A 22,339-nucleotide genomic window follows, 5' to 3' on the forward strand; every position below is an offset into this window, starting at 1 on the left:
AAGAGCTTGGGTTGTCCCACCAGTCACTTCCTTTATGTGTGGTTAGGGTGGCAGGAGCACAGCTACTTGAAACCCAGTGATTCTTAACCAGTGGCCTTAACATCCCCTATGCACAAAACCTTTTACCAGCTCTGCCTTGACTTTTATTTCCTTCTAGAGCCTTTTCTCTGGTGACATGTCTAAGAGGCAGTAACACAGGCCAAAGGCAGGAAGGGGACAGGTGAGGGGTTAAATGAAAACCGGGGGAGTCTGCCCTTAGAGAGACTCAAGGTCTTTGAACAGGCCTGAGCATGGGCTCTGCCGTGGGTCCTCAGCACGGCTGTGGCCTGGTCTCTACTGACTGTGGCTCCACAGCGATCACTGTGTACGAGAAATGAACCCAAGCTGACCTTTGTTGAAAACACAAGAAAGGTTTGGACCTATCTGCTTCTCTGGATTGAGTTTTAATCTGGTAGCAGGTTCTGAATACTGTGTTGGATATAGAATGGGGGTGATTATTTCAAACTATCTAGCTGATTAATAAACAAACCCTCAAGGTGTCTGACCCTGAAAGCTGATCTGGGATTTTCTACCAACATTACACACACACACACACACACACACACACACACACACACACACGGAGTAACAGTCACCAGTTCTCAGAAAATTTAAAAACAACTGCCACCTAGTGCCAACATGTATACCATTACTCTGATAAATCATCCTGTCTGGCCCCTCAGAATCCAGGATTTCAGTCCATGGGCATGTGTCGCAGACTTGCTAATGAATATTCATGGTGTGCTGAGCTTGTGCTGAGAACGTGTTATACTCAGCAGGGTTCAAAGGCACTCATATTAAATAGATATTAGTTTGAGTCACATGAAATTACCTTTTTCTGTAAGTTAAAAAAGAAACAATCAAATATCAACATTGTCATATGGTTCAACCTAAATCATTTCTAGGTTTTCTACCTAATGGATTTTCCTCTAGTTTCAAAAGTTACAGTAAAAATGTTACACAGACAATGAGCAACTTGGGACAATTCCTTCCTTCCTTCCTTCCTTCCTTCCTTCCTTCCTTCCTTCCTTCCTTCCTTCCTTCCTTCCTTCTTGTCCCTCCACAGACACTGATTAGGTGCCTTGTAAGCACGAAAGTCTTAGTGTCACAGCTAATTGAGTGAGCTGTGACCCTGGACCCGAGTGGCTTGTAACCCAGCAGGGGGGGGGTGGACAGGAAACAACTTACAGACATGACAGCCGGGGCTCTAAACAAGGTACAGGCGAGATGCTAGCGGGGTGCCAGGAAGGTAAGGTGGGCTCGGGAGAGCCCGAGGTCTTTGACAATTCCTTCCTTGGGGCATGGCCTGCTCTGTGCCAGGCGCTGTGTGATTCTGACGGGATCATGGGAGCCCGGGATCTCAACACCACAGATGTGGCAGGGGAAGTGCAGGTCCCTGGGGAGTGTCTCTGGCTGAGAGGCTCAGGGTGAGCAACGGCACAGTGGCTGGAAAGTGTCTGGGGGGTCCAGGGCTCACGGCGACGGGAGAAACACAGGCCACAGGCTAGCCTTACAGAAGCCCACGTCACCTGCCAGGCACCGTTCCTGGAGCTCCGTTTGAATTTACTCAGTCACCATGCACAAGCTCCCTGGGAGGTGGCTATGATTATTTTCACATGAGGAAGCTAAGGTACAGGGACTTTAAGTGGCTCGTCAAGGGCCATACAGCCACTGGCCCTGGAGCCCATGCTCTTAATCTTTGTCCTGCACTGCCTTTGTCACGGAGGCACTGAGGAGGGTTCATAGGAGAAGGAAACATGTCACACAAAAGCAGTGACTATTTAAAAAATACCTACGATGCACTTTGTTTATATTCTAGGAGAGTTGGTATAAAAAAATGCTGGATATATATACACATACACACATATATGTGTGTATATATTCACACATATATATACATATATAACATATTATAATATTTAACTTTGGAACTAGCTAAATACTAGAATTAGGGCAAAATAATAATTAATAACACAGTATTCATATTATAGATAATATATGAATAATATATAGTTAATTGATAACATATAATTATATATAAGATATAACATATTATTAATCAACTCTTATTTTGCCCTAGTTCTAGAGTTAATAATATATGATTATTATATGTATGATATATATAGTATATCAGGCATATTATCTATAATGTATGATAATATATCATAATTATATACATATTACTAACCAACCATCACGTTGCCCTGTTCCAGAGTTGCCTTACGTAGTTACTAACAGCCCTACTCAGTTGCCTCGAACAGTTTCAACGTGTGGTCTCTGAACCACTGGCGTTTGCATCTCCTGGAAGGTTGGGCCCCAGCCCAGACCTCCGGTATCAGCAGTGACGGGGGTGGGCCTGGACATCTGTGTATTAACCAGATTTCCAGGGATGCTCATGGATGCTAACATTTGAGAACCAACGGACTACAGAAACAGTGATTAGCAGCCTCAACAATGCTGACCTCTTTTTACCCCGTTTTCAGCTGTATATATTCTCACTGAGTTGGAAACAAAAACCTTCTCTCTCTTAAGTAATAATCACTTCCATTTTAATATCCTCTGAACTGTTTAATTAGTAGGAAAATGTTTCATAGACATTAAAGGTTAGGATTTGTGAAGTCCAGGTTAATGAGTGTTTCTACTTTAATACCAAATCCAACATTAGTTTTCAAGTCCACAGCTTTTTCTAAGAAAGGCACGTATTCTCTTTCTCTCTTTGCTGGTGGAGGATGAAATGAACGAAGACCCCAAACACATTACTTCATTTCACAAACACTTCCTCTGAGTGCATGTTTCAGGGACACTGGCGGAGGGCTTTGGAGAGCAGAAGGTCACGTCTTGCACAGATATGCCCGGTGGCTCTAATTCTCCCCTCACCCCAAACCTAGAAAAACTTGTGAAAAGACATTTACCAAACTTAGCTTTTCTGAACTTGGGAAGAGTAGGATGGTAATTAGCTGTGATAATGGTGTCATCATTTCAAAACAGAAAAGGTGTGCTTTTAAGCATTTGCCAACAGCTGTTGGCTTTTGATACAACAAATGTTGTTGCCTCAGTCTGACGGCATCTACATCCTATAGTGCCCGTCTCGCTCCATTCCAATCCATCCTCTATGCTGTCATCAATTCATCTTTCTAAAACTTATATCTCTGGCAGCAACTCACGCTTTCAGGCATAAAGCCCAAATTTCTCAACCTGCGTTACACGGCCCTTCTCAAGCTTCAGCCATCCTACCCCCATCTGACCTTTATAACCCATCTCTTCAGCCTCCTACCCCCTATCTGACATTTACAACCCTGTCACCCATGCTTTACCCACATCTTCCCTTCCCTGGAAGGTCCTCATCTACCAGAAATGGGCCTTCTTACCTTTGGGACTCTAATAATTAGAGCCTTTTGGGCTGCAAGAAACAGGAACTCTACCCAAACCAGTACCAGCACAAAAAGAAAGGGAACCGCGTTGGCTCATAAACCAAGGCTCAAATGATCCTCTTAAGGAAGGAGTATGCCTCTTCCTTTATTCTTCGAGCAAAGTCCCTGGGGTCCACTTACTGTGCTGTGACACTGGCCCATCCTGAGCTAGTCTCCATAAGTGTGGTGATCCAGCTTTGAGAACAACAGTCCTTGGCACAGATAAGGTACTCCGTGAATATTTGTTATTAGTAATTATTAATAGTTAAGAATGAATGAATGAACCCTCCCACACAATCGTGTGGCAGTGCCATCAGAGTTCTGTCTAAGACATAGAAAGATGGCTAAGGAAGACATGTGCAGGTGGGCTTGGGTGGAGGTTAGGGGAGACTTTGCAGGTCAGCAAATGCCTGAACTTGTTCTACAAAGATAGGTAGCGTTCCCTAAATCAGGGCAGGGGGCTGGCTGAGAGGAGCAGACGGGATACCTGAGAGCTGGGCGACGCTGTGTAAAGGCTGAGGGGCACGAAACCAGCTGGTGTGCTCACAAAACCTTAATGGTTCGGATGTACTGGATGCTTGTACACAGCTGGGGAGAGGAAGTGCATGGCAGTAAGGAGATGTGTGCATATGTGTGCAGCGTGATGGGGCGAGGGCACAAAGTCAGAAAAGACCTGGCACGCCACCTCAAGGAGTTCACTCAGGTAGCTGGGACTCTTGAAAAGCTTTTCAAGTCTGCGTGGTCAGGGGTTGGGTTCCAGCTCACTTACCAGCTGGGTGGCCATGAGCAAGGAACCTCAGCCACCCCACCTCCTCCCTCCCAGAGCTGCTGTGAGGACTGAAAATGACAAACTAAAAGACCCTCTACAGCACCCAGTGCATGGCAAACCCTCGAGAATGCTTTCCTTTCCTTGTGACATGGTTGATTTGTACATTTAACTTACTGGAGGGAAAAAAAAAATTCCAATGAGTTAAAAACTCCATGTATATCATTTTACAATCCCTGAGGTCAGTTGGGATTTCAAAGCTCCCATGAGGGACAGTGGGTCACAGATTACTTCCTAACATCCATGAGGATAACTGGTTTCCACTTCCTCTCATCCCAATTTATTGCATCATGCTTGGAAGAAGGGAGATGCAGGATTGTCGCGGGAGACATGCATTTCATACTCATCACTTTGGGACTTAGGGAAGGTATATAGAGCTTGACAATATTGCCAAATCCTTGTACAATTCATATTGCTCCAGGCTGAAGACGCACACAGAGATTTCCTTTTAGGAATCACAGAGGCAGGCGTATTTGTCTGTTATGAACACTTGTCTTCTTAAGGAACTCCCTGAGCCATTCATATTTCTTCGTAAGAACAAATTGTCAAGAGTGGAAGATGGTTAGAATCATGCCACAGAGAGGCCAGAGTTCTCATATTTGAAGAGGAAATCAAGTCCCAATATGATGCTTTGTTTAGAAGCTTTTGAATTAGACACGGAGCAAACTGGCTTACTTTGTCAGCGTGGCAGAGAGGGAAGGACAATGGCAGCTTTGAAGTCACACGAGCCAGGTTCTAATTCTAGTTACTGGTGACATGGGCAGCAAGCGACTAAGTTCTAAGACTCTGGGCCAATCATGGGGCCTCCCCAAGCCTGGGTTTTCTTGCTGATAAAGAGTAGGAACCCTAAACTTAAAGACTGTTACAAAGCGGAATGAACTAATGTAGGTTGATACTGGATTAAAAACTATGCCCTGCCCGAGAAATGTAAAATTGGGTGCTTCTGAGTTTTTGTAGTTATAACTTTCCTAATATCATTCAGAATTAAAAATAATAGAAGTCCCTTATATCATGAACTGTTTTACGTGGACTTTATATATATTGTGATAAAATATAAACTGCTCTTAGTCTGTTAAAGGCACGTGGGGACTTGTATAGCTCATAATTCTGTGTCTTATTTCTGACTCTCAATTTGAGTATTAAAGAAGGATCTGTTGCAAATGAGAGTGATTTGACTTCTTCATTTTTTAAAGCCACCAAATCACGTGAGAATAGTAAAAGTGGCAATTGGAAACCCTGCCTTATTCCTCCGATGGTTGGACTTCATTAGCTTCATAAATGGGGACTAGGTACAAAGTGAAATATTAACTTTCTGGAAACTTCAAAGTGATTATGTATAAGGAGAGGCAAAACCCATCAGGACATTTATAAACTGTCATCATAAAACCCAGCCAGACGTTTCATTATTGGGAAATGAGTAATGCCAGTTTTGCAACTGGCAAGGAAAACAAATAACCTAAGATGTAGTCTTGACAGTCTGATTTCCATTCAGGTCAAAGGAAATTATTCAGAAAACAAAATCCTTCCTCCTCCTCACCGTTGCTCTGGGAACCCCCCCACCCCCCCGCAAATTCTTTTAATTCATAAAGAGTACAGCAGAATTCTGACCCTTTTTACTTCATGGTCTGCAGGTTTCCAACTTACATCATCTGTTTTACTGATAACCTGGGAAATCTTGTGTTTAACAGCGGCCCTCTGGCCCGATCCCACACTGCAGATGGGGCTATGTTTCTTTCCATTTTGTTCAAGAAGCTTTCCTGGCCATATCATGAGTAGATAAAAATCTGGGTTATCAGAGTTCACCAGGACACTTTAACCGATTGCCTTACTCTTATTTAAGGGTGTATCATTATTAAGAGTCTACAACTAACACTTTTTCAGAGCCAGGGGTCAAAAGATGGAGCGATGTCTACCAGAAGTGGTTTTGTTCTTATTCCCCACATCTACCTGGTAACCCAGGTACTACATTCCTACCATTTTAGTAAACACTAGAGGTCCCTTTTTCTGATTTAACATCACCCACATTGCAGAAGGATAGTGTGGTTATTCAATTAAAATTAAAATGAACCCTAATTTGAATACCTGAGCTTTCCCACTAACGGTGACAAGGAAAGTGAGCGATGAATGCAGGATGAAAAGGGTGTTGAGAAGCTGAGGGGGGTGGTAAGAGTTAGGGTTCTTCTAATTATGAAGACAGCTGATATCTAGGCTCAACACAAACATTCCCCTTGTCCAGGTCCAAAGGAATTGATTGATTAACACCACTGATGCATCCGGCAGAGGGATGGGCCCCAAGGGAAGCTTCCTTAGAGGCTCAGACCAAGTTCTCAGGACTCAGTTTCTCTCTGTGTCCAGGCTCCACTTTCTCCAATCCATGTGGTAGCGGGAAGGCTTCAGCCACCCACTCTACTTCCTGTTGAATCCAGCCTGCAGTAAAGGACAAAAGGCCTTCTTTCTGGAACTCCCCATGAAAGTCTATTGGTCTCATTGGCTCTGACGTGACCACCTGCCCATCCTGGAACCAAGCACAGTGGCCAGGGAAATGTGACCCCTTGCATGAGCCTTGAACCATGAATCCATCTCTGGGATCCAGGGCCAGGTTTGACTCCCCCAGAAGCACATAAATGGAGAGGGAGGGAGGAGGCTCTGGTGCCATCTCCAGAAGAGGGTGCGTAGGTTCTAGGTGGCAAAATGACAGTTACACACTATAAGGGTAGAGGTGGGGAGACCAGGAAGTCCTGATTAAATGGACACAAGATGGTGACATAAGACTAGAGGGTTAAGAAAGGGGGTGACACCCTGTGTGAGGCCAAAGAAAGAAAAAAGTGGGATTCCCTAAAATTGTGTCTCATCCCACCAATGCTCATGGTCACCATGTCACCTTGAACTTGGGGCCTCAGTTTCTCATTTGTACAGGGAAGAGAGTAAGAGCAGGTCGGTGGTTCTTTATTGGGAGTATACATCAGAATTCCCTGGAAAGCTGTTTCCAAACGACATAGGCCCTGGAACCAGTTCTGTTAGCCACCACCAGCGAGAGCCACCAAAAGAAATTCGGGCAAACGCCGCAGTCTCTACAGGCGGACAGCAGAGCTATGTGACAGAATCACTGATCTCCCACAGACAAAGGTGATACAAAGTGGAATAATTCTTCTTTCCAAACACCTGCCTGCACAAACACAAATATTAACTTCTCTAAAAGGTGTGCTTTCCCTCCATCAAATATCCACCTAGCGCAGCAGTTCTCAAAATGTGGTCCACCAATGTTAAGGAGATCTCAACATCCTTTCAGAGACTGTGATGTCAAAACTATTTTTAGTAATTGACTCTTCCACTGATCGACACTGCAACTAACCTTTTATTAACTACCGCTTGTTAAATTTTGTTCTGTTGTAAAAAATGATAACATCCACATTTACCTAAAAAGCCCATAAAAATAAATTCTCCCTTTTTCCAGTGGCGTATCTGGGTGAGGACAGAGCTTCTGCCTATACCTCAAACAAAACAATATATTATCACAGATTGAATACAGAAGCAGATGTGAGAATCTAGTTGCTGTCTACTTAGCCAGACACTACAGAGATTTATTTTTAATGTAAAACAATGCCAATTTTCTCAGTAATTTTTTTTTTCATTTTGGAAAACGGGGTTATCTTTCACACACAAAAAATGTTATTTACACAAACACTTAATAGATTTACTACTGTTAATATTTCAAAGAATAAATATTTAAAATTTTTCTCAATTTTACTTTCTGATACAGTAAATATCAACATAATATAACCCACATAAATAAAAGCTATTTAGGGTCTTCAGTAATTTTAAAGAGTATAAAAGGGCTCCGAGGCTAAAATGTTTGAGCACCTCTGGACCAGAAACCCAGTGAATTGGATCATAGGGACCATTTTTACTTTGATGTGTCCCAGGCTGGTAGAGCTGCCCACCTGCTTATGCAGAGATGAGCACGAACTATAAAACAGGCACCCCCTAGCCACTGCACAGCCTGATCTGTGCTATAAAACCTGAGGAAACGGGGCGAGTCAGTGGATTCATTGCTGGAAATTTGTTCTTGCTCATTACTCCCACATCTGTTAAGTGTGGTCCTGTCTCCAGCATGTAAATCTCCTCTGGGCCACTAGATGGCACTGCTCGCACAGAAAAGGCTTTGGCAAGGGCTGCCTCCCTAGCTATTTTCTAAAGATTTTTTGGAGGGAAACGAATAAGGAGGTTTTGGTGCATCTTATCTAGAAACACACTGAATGTAGTAAGATAACTTTCCTTTCGGTTCGCGTAAAGCTCTGGCCTTGAGACCTCTGGTAGTGAGGGATTGGTAAAAAGAGACGCTTTCCAATAAAAGATAAATACAGTGCACAGAAAAGGGACCTAATTCATTTTTAACTGTTCTTCGAGAGAAGGGGCTCTCAGCTTCAGCTGCAGATCAGAATCACCTGAAGTACCCCAAATCCAGACGCCCAGGCCTTATCCCAAGTAGTTAAGTCTGATTTTCGGGGGGTATAATCTAGATATCTTGTATTTTTTTTTTTTTTTTTTTTTTTTTTTTAACTCCTCAGTAGATTCCAGTGGGCAGCCAAGGGTGAGAATCAGGAACCAACAGCTGGAAAAGACACTGAGGAAGAGACGCAGATTTTGCTTTGTTCCTTCATTAAATTCTCTTATCCTACTAGAGTTAGTCTTACCCCACCTTAATCTTACTACAGTTAATTTTACGCCAATAATCTGGGGAAAACAGCCAGAAAAAAAGGAGCAAAGCAAAGCTCTGAACCAACCTCGGGTAACCAGAACCACCAGAGCTGACCGTATTAACAGTGTTTTCATGGAGGACTGACGTGTAAGCAGAGGTAGAGAAAGAATGCCAGGGTCAAATTAGGCCATGAAAGAGTCTCAGAAATAGAAAAGGCATTAGAGAAGGCAGAACGAGTGTCCTTAAAAGAAAACACTCCCCCAAATACCCGATGACCTTTACTTCCTTTCTGATCTTTCCTCTAACTTGATGAGAACCTTAGAATCACCCGAGGAAACTTAAAAATAGAAATGCCTGAACTTCACAAGTCGGGGATTTGATTCAGTAAGTCAGGAGAGGTGAATTTTTTTTTTTTAATTTGTATTAAATTTATTGGGGTGATGTTGGTTAGTAAAATTATATAGGTTTCAAGTGTACAATTCTGTAATACATCATCTATATATTGCACTGTGTGTTCACCACCCAGAGTCAGTTCTCCTTCCATCATCATATATTTGACCCCCTTTACCCTCTCCTACCATCCCTCTCCCTCCTTACATGGGTATTTTTAAAAAGCTCCCGGGTGATCCTAGCCTACAGCCAGTTTGAGAACCACTGACCTAACCAAATGAACTGTTTTTCAGACCGCATGATAAATCCCATACCATCAGGGGATGCTGGTTTAAAATAACGCTCGGTAAGACCTGGTTTCACGAGCAAGCGGAATCTAAGTTCAACTCCATTCTTACAGCAGCGTTCTATCCCATTCCGTTTGGTAACCGTGTGTGTGCGAGCAGGAAGATGGATGATCAGCGTCATTACTGTACCTGTCACTTTTACTAACTGCGTTATGCTCATCTTCATTTATCCTTGACTTTGGAGAAAAGACTGGGTATGTCAGTTACATATTATTTTCAAGGGACCGCCTGAGGAGCAAATTTACAGGTTTTCCACACGCTGCAATTTGAGCGGATCTGTTTCAACCTTCAATGCTTCCTACGTGAACAGTTCAGGCTCTTCCTTTGGCAAATGAATGCAGCTCCTCTGCTTGGTGAAGGGCAACAGGCAATGTGGTGTTTGAATCAACTGTCCTTAATGAAGTCACTAAGCCTTTCCATCCCCCGGGGCTAGGAGCCTTCCACCACGGCACAGTTGTGGCATCACCCAGGAGAAGAGCTACCTCATCCTCCTGCATGAATGCCACTCACGGCTTCTGAACTTGGTGAACTTGAGGTATTAATGCGGACGATGCTGACTAACACACAGAGCAGCAGACTTGCTCGGCACAGGTTTTGTTTTAGTCACCCTTTGCCTTGGTTATTCTCTGCCACGTTCCACCCTCCCAAATTCATCCTGTCCTGCTTTCCCCCACGGTAGGAGACTGACTGCTATGGACAGCAACCTCAGCTCCTTTGTCCTGTGGCTTCCAGTGGGGTTTGTCCAGTGGGCGGCACAGCAGGAGATCAAAGGGTGGGAGGAGGGAGAAGCTGAGATAGTTCTCCCCTGCCCCCTCCCTCTTGGGTGCTGCAGCAGTTCAGTGGCTGCATGGCTGGAACCTTGCTTGACTGTGGGGGCTGCCTCTCCTGTGGGAGCTCCCCTTTTATGTGAGCCTTCCACCTATGGGAGACCCTCTTCTCTGGGTGCCCCTCCTGTGAGATACTTCAGTGGGAGTCCCGATTCCAGCTCTCATCAGACTCTAGAAACCCCAGTACCTTCCCCTGGTCCCTTCAGCATTGGAGAGATAACTGCTTCTGCCATTGCCAGCCCACACGAAAAATCCCTTGTTAATCAACTTCTCTTCAAAATTCCAGTGAATATGTCTTCCGTTTCCTGCTGGGATAGCTTCTACACTAACTGCCATCTGAATTCATTTTTCACTTTTCAATCACTCACACAGGAGTCCTGTAGCTATAACTTGTGTTCCTCAAAGAACTTCACTTTAAGAGAACATGGAAGCTGCAGGTGACTTTAAAGCATTTTTTCCTCTCCAAGCCTGCATGACCTCTAGATGCCTTTGAAATACTCCAGACTCATGATCTGGGCGCCTCAGTAAAACAAAGGGGCTGCACACAATAGTCTTTAAGACCCTCCTTCTCTTCCAATCTCTAGCTTCTCACCATGCTATAGTGATCAGATTGCAGCCCAGGGAAGAAAGGACCTGCACGGAGGGAGGGTGGTAGGAGGTACTGATCACGTCGTGGTGTGTTTGAGGTACACTGGTCCTCAGGGTGACTGTGAGGGTGACTGTTCCATTTTCAAAGTTACTTATCTGTTCATTTGACAGCATTTACTCTGCCGAGCCCTTTATGGGCTGGGCTATAGAGTTGAGAAGTAAATTGAGTAATTACCTCTACCACCAATTGGTCAACTTCTAGGGGCTAAGAGAGGCAGCCAGACCACGGGTTCTCACATTTGGGCATGCACAGGAGCCAGCGGAAGACTTGCTGTTCCCAGAGTTCCTTTTCCAGTCGTGCGGGGTGGGGGCCCAAGAAGGTGCATTTCTAATCTGTCTCTTGGGTTACGCTGACGCCGCTGGTCCCTGAGGGCCACCCTTTGAGAACCACTGATCTAATCAATTACCTAGGAAGCAGCATGTTAAAGTATCATAAAGATTATGTGCAAAACGGTGGGGTAGTGGTGAGATGGGAGAAATTCCTTTAGCGTGGGCGAGGGAGGGTGAGTCCCAGAAAGCTTTGTTAGAGGCTGTGCCAGACCCTAAAGGGTGAACAGGAACCGGAAGACCACAGGAGAGGGGACGCCTGTCAGAGCAGGCACAGGGGGAGGACAGGCAAGGCACGCAAGGACGTCTGTGGACCACAGGCCACTAAGGGAGGCCAGCAGCGGGGAAGGGTGGGGCTGGATTGCAGTGGGTGTTTCTGTCACTCCTTGGCCTGTCATCACCTCCTGGCCCACCTTCTACCCAAAGATAGTTGCAGCGCTCGCCTTCTCGTATTTCCTGCCCAGGGATCCTCTGACATGGCTCCCAGGGAAGCCATGGGCACCCACCTGGCTCACTGCATGCACAACCTAGTGTGGGAGGGATTTAACGGCTCACAAAGCACCCCTCAGCCAATAGAGGACAGGAGGTGGTAGATAAGTCCCCCCCCCCCGCCCCCGCCCACGTCCCTTCACCACCTTCAGTTCCTCTTAGGAGCAATTCCACATGGTTCCCTCAATAACATGCATTTTTACTGGCTTCTCTCCTCGTCTGTTTTGCTCTGCCCACCTTTCCCTCCTGCTCCCTGGGACGCCTTCCCAAATGATCCACACACCAAGCCCTTGTCTCAGGCTCTGCTTCCGGGGGAGCCTGGGCTCGGACAGGCTGCCAATGTCCTACTGAGGAGCTTGAACTTTGTTCTCTAGACAAAGTCAATCAGAATGTTTCCAAGGTGAAAACACTAATGGCAAGAGCAATACTCTGATGAGTGAACAGTCACCAAGGGGCACCAGCCATGGGGTGCCATCACGGGCCTTGCGGGGGAAACCACTCCATCTGAGCTGAACCTACTGCTGAGGTGCCCCTCCTGCTCCAAGGCAATGGAGAAAAAGGAATGTCGTGATTAGGCAAAGCTCTCTGGCAGGCCAGAGGGTTCCTATGGTGGAAACAATGAAGTCAAAAGGATCACCCTGGATGTAAAGAAAAGAATGATTTGAAAACAAAACAACAACAACATGGTGGGGTGGGGAAAGATCATTTCTCCCTGAAATCGTTTATCTGTAAATGAGGACATCCCAACTGGGTTCAAAGCGCCTCAGTCCAGAAAAGGTCACACCCCTGGTTTTACAGTAAGGCAAGTACAAACCTGAGAGGCTTCCTTGCCGCCACAGGAAAGCAAGGGGACTCTGGACAACTTAAGAAAGGAGAGGTGGGTGGGGTGGTGTGGAGGGGCGTGGAAAATGGGGGAGCACAGCTGAGGGGTACATGAGTGGGAGGGGGGCAATGCCAGGGGGGAAACAGCCAACCCATTTCCAGGGGAAGTCATTGCATTCTTTATTTGGGGATTTTGGTCCTATGCTTTAATTACCTTCTTCCACCTTTAGTGAAAGGCTGCTAGACACAGACTCTTTGTTAATGATCCAAGGGAGAAATGAAACAAGGGAGTTATCAGGATGGGGAAGGGGGGCCAGTGAGAAGGGAGGAGAAAAACAGCTTGAGTCTAGAGGTTGGAACTGCACGCTCTCTCTGTGTATGTGTGAGCAGGGAAGATGCTTTACTCAGGGTTTGCTTTACCACGTGTGAACTTAAGACATAACGCATTATTTCTTCTTACTTAATTTTGGAATAGGATACTGTATTTATCCTGGTTCAAAATGCAAAGGCTATGAAATAGCAGCACGGAAGAGTCTCCCTCTCACACTTACCACGCAGACACCCCCTTCCCCTCCCACAGGCAACCAATGATGCTAGCTCTTGCATCCTTCAATGGACAGTTTATGGTTTTGCCAAAAAAAAAAAAAATATATGTAAAATCTTTTTATCCCCCCTGGTTTACACAAATGAAACCATACTACACACACTATATTTCAAGTTGCTTATGTACGTAATAACTCCGGTCATCTTTCCATATCAGCCCACATGAGTTTCCTCATTCTTTTCTGTAGTTAAATGCTATTCCTTTATCTGGAGGTTCCATAATTCACCTAAGCAGTCCCCAACTGATGGGCATTTAGGTTGTTTTCTAACTTTTGCTATTATAAATAACAGTGAAATGAATAAATGGGTAAGATATAATATATTATTAAATGTGCCTTTATTATATCAAGGGTGAAGATGGTTTTTCTCCAGCAAAGCAGAAATGCAATTTAATACGGCAAATCGGATTTAGTTAATAAAAATGTGCTGTCGACAATATCGCTGTCACATATTTTGATTCAGTCGGGTATCCTTCACACGACAAAATGTAGTTATTATAGCTAGTAACAGCAGAGTATTTTCAAAAACAGAGCATGTAAATATGGAGTGGTGTTTAGCACCAGTTGACTTAGGATGGTCAGAAACAAGGGTGTTTGGTTAAAGCAGTAAAGGCAACCAGAACAGAATGCGGCTCAGCCATTCCATAGATTTAAGAAGCTCCGAACATGTGAGTAAAAGAGCCTGAGTTTGATTTCTCACCCTGCCACTGTGACGTTTCCAATAAAGTGAGGATAATGATTCCTGCCCTATGTACCTTGCAAAGCTGTTCTGAGCCCAAAATGGGAAATTATTCCACATATGTGAAACGTGTTTGTGAACTACAAATGTCTGAACCAATGTTAAATCCTGTTATTCTTATAGTGCTTTCAGTGCTATTTTGGGAGGTCAGTAGATAATCCACCTATGGAATAAATTCTGAAATAAATTTCATAAAAGAAAATACACTGGGGATGACCATTTGAACTAAATGCACCACAGGATGGCCCTTATATTTCATCGTGTTTTTAAAACCAATTATATAAAGAATCAGAAAGGAAAACAGATTGCTATTGGCGAGCTACCACAACTTTTTTTTTTTGCATCCTCCCCATCTCTCCACCTCATCTGCAGTTATTAAAATCAAGTTCACTGCTAACCACCTTGACAGGAAACCACTCAAATCCAATGGGGTAGGTAATAACTTTTTTGCCAATTAACACTGTTAATACTCTCAGATTTACAGGTAATATAGTCTCTCTGGATTCATCTGGAAATGATCAATAAAATAAATGGGCAAACAGAGTTTAAGTACTCTGGAAAATGAAATGCTGGGCTGTCTGGATTTGAGAAATATGAGGAAATCTACCCATATCACTCATTAAAACCTTCAAGATGCGCCATTACCGAAGCAGACAGGTACCCCAGGCACTTCTCAGTCCATCCATTCAAGCTCCTGCCACCTCTTTTCTAGTCACGGCCTCCATGGCAACAGTCCACTGACCTGCCCTTAAGGGAAACAGAATTTCTGGCAAGACTGAGACTTTTAATAATTCCACCTGTCAATATAGATCAGCTAGAAATGGAGGTATTTGTATCACCTTACTTAACAAACCACTAATAAAATGAGTGACCCGCAGCAAGTGAACAGACCCAGTGTTCAGCGCGTCCCCCAGGAAAGCCAAACATGGTATTGTTAGTGTCCCAGAAATCCACACCACCGACACCTGTCCATCAAACCCTTCACTGAGTTTGGACGTCTTCCTTCAACATTTTCTTTACCTTTTCCTAAAAATGTAAAAGTGCACCTGATGGCTCATTCAAAGGGAGTATTAATTGTATTATTAATTTCCTCCAAACTTAATTTGAATAAATAAATACAAAATAATCGATAGCAAAGGACATGTTTTGTCACACAAATTTCCTTATGGGAATATCATCTAGAGATAGAGGCTTCTATTGACCAAACTTCCCTCTCGGCGGAGAACAAGGATCTAGAAATAACACTTTCAATACTCAGGACCTAAACTCTCCTCCCAAATACACAAGAGACACACTTCCTACTCATGTCTTTTCCCGGAGATGTTCTAGTGCGGATAGCCTGCCGTTGGAACAGATTGCTTTTTGGAGGCATTACTCTCTGATTCAGAAATATAAACACTGCTTCAGAGATTTATTTTACAATTCATCCTCTGATTTGTCATGGCCAGGAAGGTCAGCTTCCAGATTTTCTATTCTAAATTACTTTTGAACACATTTTGCAAACAGACTGAGGAATGGCTCTCGCTTGGACCGGAACAAACTCTGAAAGTTGGGATTCAAGTGCTCTCTCTTTTGTTATAAGGTAAACAATCAGAAACCCCCACCATTTCCCAAATCAATTATTTGTAAAAGAATAAACAGGTGCTTTGGAGACACTGGAGTTATAAAAAGAAAAATGGCAAATGATTTTTTCATGGGCCAGCTGCTCAGCTGATGTGATTCTGGGGAAGGTTTTCCTAGGCTCTAAAACTCAATTAGCAAATCAATTAAAATCATCTCCCTGTGTGCCAACAGGACTGCTGTCCCCCTCTGCCCCTCCCCATTTCAGTGCTTTCTGGTGTGTCCCCATTGCCAAAGCCAAAGCCCAATCACGTCCACCTGAGGTTCCTTTGCTTTCTGCTAAGACTGGACAACCGGGAGAGGTGGAGCCACCGTTACGGTTTAATTAAGGATTAGCAACCACCAGAAGCAGCAGTGGTCGAGGTTCTGCCCCGCTTATTTATATCTGTCCTGTCCCAGTCCCAGCTCGCCCAGAAGCTGTGCTGAGCACAGCCGTGGTGAGGTCTGAGTGGCGTGGATGGCTGTCACTTTCTTTCAGTGGGAAACAGATAGGACCAGGCAAAGCAGATGGTTCCTTAAGGGGCACATCCAAAATATCTGCTGGCAAACTGTGGTGGCGTCTTTCAAATAAACAGCAACTTACTGGAGAGGAAAATCAGAGCTCCCTTGCCATGTCCTGCCACGACCCCTCCAGCTTCAATGCTCACTTCAGGTAGGGGTTTTTAATCCTCGGCGAGGCATAATCACTCTTTCAGGCAAAAGACAGCCTGTCTTTCCAAGTCTCCCACAGACAGCCATCATCACCGATAACACGCCCATCTCTGTCAGTAAAATCTCTTATCTAGGTAAGACCGCCTTCAAGAGATGGCTGACCTGTGGATCACGCATGGTCGGTCACCTGGTCATCTGGTCCGAACACAAACAAATACAAATAGCATGTGTCTGGCCAGCTGGCTGCAAATCAAGATGGAGCCAGTGACGCCTCAAATGGCAATGAAAAACAAGTGACTGTTTTCATCATAAGACATTAATGGAGTTTTTAAAATTTTTCTTTCAAATTCCAAGTAAGCTCACAGATAATTATTTGTGGAAGTTTTGCTCTGACTGTATAAGTTCGGGCAAAGCAGTGAACCTCTCTGGGTCTTAGTGTCCTCATCAGTAAAATGAGGGGATTAAATGGGAGGTTTCCGAGGTTCCTTTTAGCACTAAAATTCTAAGTTCTTAGGGTGGGGCTGGATCGCCTCCACCATGTTGGCAAATCACCTATAGAATTCATCACCTGGTTTTTCAGCATAGATTAGAAACAGAGACTGTTTATGCCACAAAGGCAGCCTACCTTTTCCACTGTGGTGTGTTCTTCACTTGTGACGCTTGCTTTCCTTGATTCATTTTTAGACCTGCTTAGCCTTCTGGATACTTTTTCTCTGAGTAAAGTGGCATATCCAATGTGTTCATAAATGGGGTTTGTTGTCATTTTGGAAATGTATTCGGAGGCTTTTGTTTCTATGTACAGTGTTATCAAGCCATCTGTGACCAGATCGTGAATCGATTCAAACCTCTTCTCGCCCACGAAGTGTTTTCCATCGTAGAAGAGCCTGTAGTTTAAGGTCTGGTTTCCGAACCTGCCGCGAGAGAATGAGACATCACAACAGCGTCAGAAATAAGACCAGTGAATAACAATAACAGCCAACATTTTTTTGAGCACGTTACTGCACACCAGGCTAAAAGCACTTAACATGGTTCCCCCACCCCCCAACCCCCAATTTAGTTATCATAGAGACCCTCTGAGACAAGTACAATTTTTATCCCTGTTTTATGGCTCAGGAAACTGAGACCTGAAGAGCTGGGGTACTGGCTTGATGCTATATATACCCCTGGAAAGAGGCAGAGATGGGATTGAACCCTAGCCTGTCACATGGCATCATTTGATCCCAGAAATCACTAAGGCACTGGGTCTTTATCATTCTCATTTGTACATGAGAGGGTAGCACCTGATTTACAAATAGATCTTTATATTTATAAACTTCCTTAATGGGAACTAGCCACACCCCTTGCCCCTCCCTGGACAGGGCAGCTTCCCTGTGTAAGGGAAGCTGCCACCACTGCTGACATTCTGTTCTTATTACAGCTTTGACCGCTGAGAAAGCACCTCATTCCTCCCACCGCAGCCAGTCCAGCTGAAGGGAAATGAGGGGAGCTGTGCAAAGCTCCCCGCTTGAGCCATCACTGCTAGTCTCCCTGAGATCTAACTTACAGTATCTGGTCCCTGTTGTACTTGGCCTTTCTCCTGTATCTCACAGCTCCTGCTTGGTTCCCCACTGGGACTGCCAGCTCCGCTGCTGGGGTGCTGGGAAGACAGGCAAATACTGTGCGGACCCAGAGCACTCAATAGCTTCTGAAGTGCTTCCTCATGGTGATAACCCGTAAGATGTGTTCTAGCTGTCCCCAGCTGCTGCTTGGAAAGAATCTTTCCACAGACACAATATCGAGATGGTGCGCGGAATGAACCTTTTGCGGGCTGGCCTGGAAAGTGTTTCCAGAGAGACCATTCCTTCTACGGAGAAAGGTCTTCCCAATTCCAAAAAGTTCACAACATGAACTTTTGGAAGGCAATCTGATTCTGAAATGGGTTACCTTCCCCCAAACCTTACAGGATTGTTGTGAGGGTCAAATGACATACACTACTTGAACAACGTTAGAAAAGTGCAGCAAATGCAATACCTTTCGGGTGCTGTGATTTTCCATGCTTGTCATAAAAGGCAGAACTTGGCTCTGATGGCTCCCTGGCATGGGGTTTTTTTTGGGTCACTGTCACCCCCTCAGAGAACCTCCTGGACAAACTGCACATCTGTCCAGACACACATACACGGTGAGGTGAAGACTCGACCAGGAACTGCTGGGGGGACCAACTGAGGCCGAGGCTTTTCTCCCTCAGATGGCTGATGTTTCAGGCAGAAGTGGCTACAGGAGCACTAACTTTACAGATAATTCTTCAATTACTGTGTGTGTACAACCAGTGTCTCAGTGTCCACCCCACTGCTAACATCTGGGGCCAGGAAACGTATAAGCCTCTGATATATTGCTGGTATTTTGTCAGCAAAGTGAAAATAAAGGGGCAGTGATTTTCATCACAGTTCAGTTTCTGTTTGGGATGATGAAGAAGTCCCAGAAATGGACAGTGGAGATGCTTGCACAACATTGAGAATGTACATCATGTCACTTTTTTTTTCTAAATTGTACATTTAGACATGGCTAAAATGGTAAATGTTATGCTATGTATGTTTTACAGCAACTAACAATCTGCCAAGTCGCTTGTAAGGCAAGAATGAAAGAAATGCAGCTCACCTGAGCGCTAACGTGTAGCATCCTGGCTGACGCTGGCTTTCTCTAAGAATGTAGGCGCCCTCCACGCCCCCGAGAAGCGCGTCTGCCTGCTCCCGGGAGATGATGCCATGGAACCTGAGGACAGAGGAGACATCATTGTTCTGAACAGACCACATACAAGGCATGGTCCACAAAGAGCTGGCTAAAAATGAAGGCGGGGCCATCTTTTCCTAGAATCTAGGAATCTACACACCCCCCCGCCCCCCCACTGCACTTAGCTGAAATGGGGCGTGACTGCTGTACATCTTAAAGATGGACTTGGGACCGGCTCTTAGCATGCACCCCGACAGACAAGCATTCAAGAAGCAAAACAAAATGAAGAATACACAGTCCACCTGGCTTTCTGCTATTGTCTTTGCTTGCAAGCTAAAAAATTAAGCTTGAAACCAAAAGCCTTTTTGTTAACCATGGGGAATAACAAAACGCAATTACCAATTTCACTCTCCGCTCCAACCCAGAGAACTAAGTATTATCCTGATTGCAAATGAACACTTATCGATTATCAACCTGCTTCCTTCAGGTGTGGGTGTTAATTTTAGAGGCTCATTCCCCGGAAAGAAGAGCCAGCTATTGTCAACATTCTTCTATTTCTTTAAATTTTGAGAGCAATAGCTTAGGGAGATGCTTGAAAAATGTTCCTTCCTGGAAGAGGAAGGGGAGACAGGGATGTTGACTAGACACCATATCCCCTCCCCCCCTCCCCTCCCCCTCCCCTCCCCCTTTCCCCTCCCCCTCCCACCACCCAGGAATGCAAAGGTTAAGTTAGAGGACAAATGTAGCTGGATAACGTTTTTGAAAAAAATGCCTATCATGATATTTATTTCCTAATTCCCTTCTGTCCTTAACAGGGAGACCTTATAATCTGAAGCTTCAGTCCTAGGGAGCAGGGCCAGAAGCTGTGACTTTGTGTTCCAAAATCGACTCTCAGAAGTCTAAGGCAGTGGCAGCTTGGGAGAAAGGCATTTTTCTAGCTTCCCATTTTTGGGTGTTAAATTTTAAAATATTGGAGCAGTACTTTTCTGAAGTGAGGATGAATGTTCTGTGACATAAGAGCAACCCTCCTGTCCCAACGGTGACCAGTGTCCCCAGTTCTCTCAGGAGAGATTTGGAGGGATTTTGGTAGAGTCCAGATTCAGTGGGTCCAAGTGGGTCCTGCAGAGCACCCATGGAGTTGGCACATGTGGGTCAGTTTATGGGGGTCCGGTGCTGAAGCTGAGAAGAGATATTTGGGGCTTTGATTGTCAATGTTGCAATTGGGCCCTACAAGCCTTCTGGAGAAGTCTCCTATGTGGCCTGAGCTGGGGGCAGGGAGGGCTGGACAGACGCCCTGGACAAAGTGACCTGATATGGGGCCAGTGGGGGAGACGGAGAGAAGGAAGAAAAAGTGGGACAGAGGGAGAGAGGGAGGGAGAGAGGGAGACGGAGAGACAGAGAGAGAGACAGAGAGACAGAGACAGAGAGAGAGAGAGAGAGAGAGAGAGAGAGAGAGAGAGAGAGAGAGGCATCAGGCATCAGAAAGTTTCCCAACACAGGTGTTAAAAATGACAAAAGCTGATGCCACAAGAGGATTGAGGCTGGGATGTCCAGGACACGACCTGATCGTGGGCCAACGCAGGGCAGGGGGTGACCACAGTGGGATGAGGCACACACAGAGAAGGGACCTGATACCCCTGCGTAGGTCACTCTCGAGGGAAGAGGAATATCCCAACAGGCAGTTAACCTGAAAGCAGTACATTTTAACTCCCTTGAATTGACACGTTTATGGGATGGCAAGCAGCCGGTGGAGAGTGTGGGGAAGCAAATTAAATTCCACTGTGTTAAAAAAAGAGAATTACAATTTTGTGAATCTAAAGACCCAGTCTGTGGCTCATCATCCGCTTTATGCATGGATTTTAAAATATCCATGACGTGTACATCTTATGAGCCCAACCTTGTGAAAAGAAAGCATGCCCCAAGGAAGGGATAAAAACAAAAGTTAACCACGTTCTCTCACGGTGGGGTAACAGGTGTTTTTCACCTCCTAGACTCCTCCATCTCCTAATTTCCCCAAATTACAAGTATTTATTTATTAATGTTTTAGAACATAAATAATATCTGTGCACAGTGTGAAAGAGCCACAAGTTAAAGACACAAAAGAAATAAAAATGTAAACAGTACAGAAGTAAAAATTCTCTTTCCTGTCAACAGTTTTCTGTGATTCCTCCCAGGAAAAAATATACCTACCTATTTCCTGAATAGAGAATGTATTACTTTTTGAATGAACAGAAAGCATTTCACTTTAAAAAAAGAAAGGGAAACCCAGAATCTGAAGTTTTGAAGCAAACTTCCCTCTAATAGAGCATGTTCCTTTTCTGTGGTTAAAAAAGTGTTTCCTGGGTCTCCTCTCACTATGGGATTTACGTGGTTTGGGGGTCAAAGGATGAGAAGGAGAAGGTTACTCAACAAAACTTTTATGCAAAAAAGAAACTGCCCAAGAAATGGAGTTCCTTTGGGGAATTCATGTATAACCGTGTTCCATTTGAGAAGTATATGATAGGTTTTCGTCTTCTCTTGTTTTATTAATTGTGCTCTCTGTGAGTAAAATCCAAATCAGCATATTGTAGGGAAAAAAAGGCTGCAACTAACTAGGTTAGACATTAGGGACACAGCGATGTCTGAGAGGGGATGCCAGTGTTCACAGACAGCTATTCCAGAGGCGCTGGCTGGACTCCCAAGGTCGAGAAGGAAGGTTCAGAAATGCAGCCGTGGCAATTAGGAAGTGGCGGGGGGCTGGGACAAATAAGAGGGTCATTAATCATGAAGATGAGGCTCTGATGGGTAAGGGAATAGAGGCGGAAGGTTTTGGATTGGTCTGGGCACCTTGGGAGGTGGAATTGAAAGAGACTTTGCCTCCTAATGCCTCCAGGTTGGACGTGGGAAGAAAAGGGATTTGATATCTGCCGCCGGCCACTCAGATTGTCCTGCCTGCCCTGTGTAAGCTGTTCTCTAGGCCACAGCCTCAAAGACTGTGAATAACAATGAATGTTTGCTTTGCTGTAGGTTTCTGAGAATGTAAAGCAAACCAAGAGTAAAAATAAGAAGAAAATGGAGAAGAGGGAAATAAGAATTACGGTACGAAGGTAATTTAGCTAATATAGCCAAGTCAAGAGAAATGATCCTTTTAGTTTTCTGAGATTGCAGACACGTGGGGATGACTTCCCTGAGTGTTGCATTTACGGAGGTACGTGAAG

General features: G+C 44.7%; 1 protein-coding gene across 2 annotated transcripts in view; it reads right to left on the minus strand.

Moving 5' to 3' along the window:
* Positions 1–22,339, minus strand: part of CHN2 (chimerin 2) — a 268,716-nt gene that overhangs the window by 76,564 nt on the left and 169,813 nt on the right. For both annotated transcript variants that reach the window (XM_019726170.3, XM_019726171.3), the window contains exons 5-6: positions 19,071–19,184; positions 17,062–17,347 (exon numbers count right to left, since the gene is read on the minus strand). In XM_019726170.3, coding sequence (XP_019581729.2) covers positions 17,062–17,347; positions 19,071–19,184 — 400 coding nt within the window. The remainder of the gene's footprint in view (positions 1–17,061; positions 17,348–19,070; positions 19,185–22,339) is intronic.

Source organism: Rhinolophus sinicus, chromosome 4 (genome assembly GCF_057876585.1).
Source record: "Rhinolophus sinicus isolate RSI-liver-muscle chromosome 4, RSI-T2T, whole genome shotgun sequence".
NCBI lineage: Eukaryota > Metazoa > Chordata > Mammalia > Chiroptera > Rhinolophidae > Rhinolophus > Rhinolophus sinicus.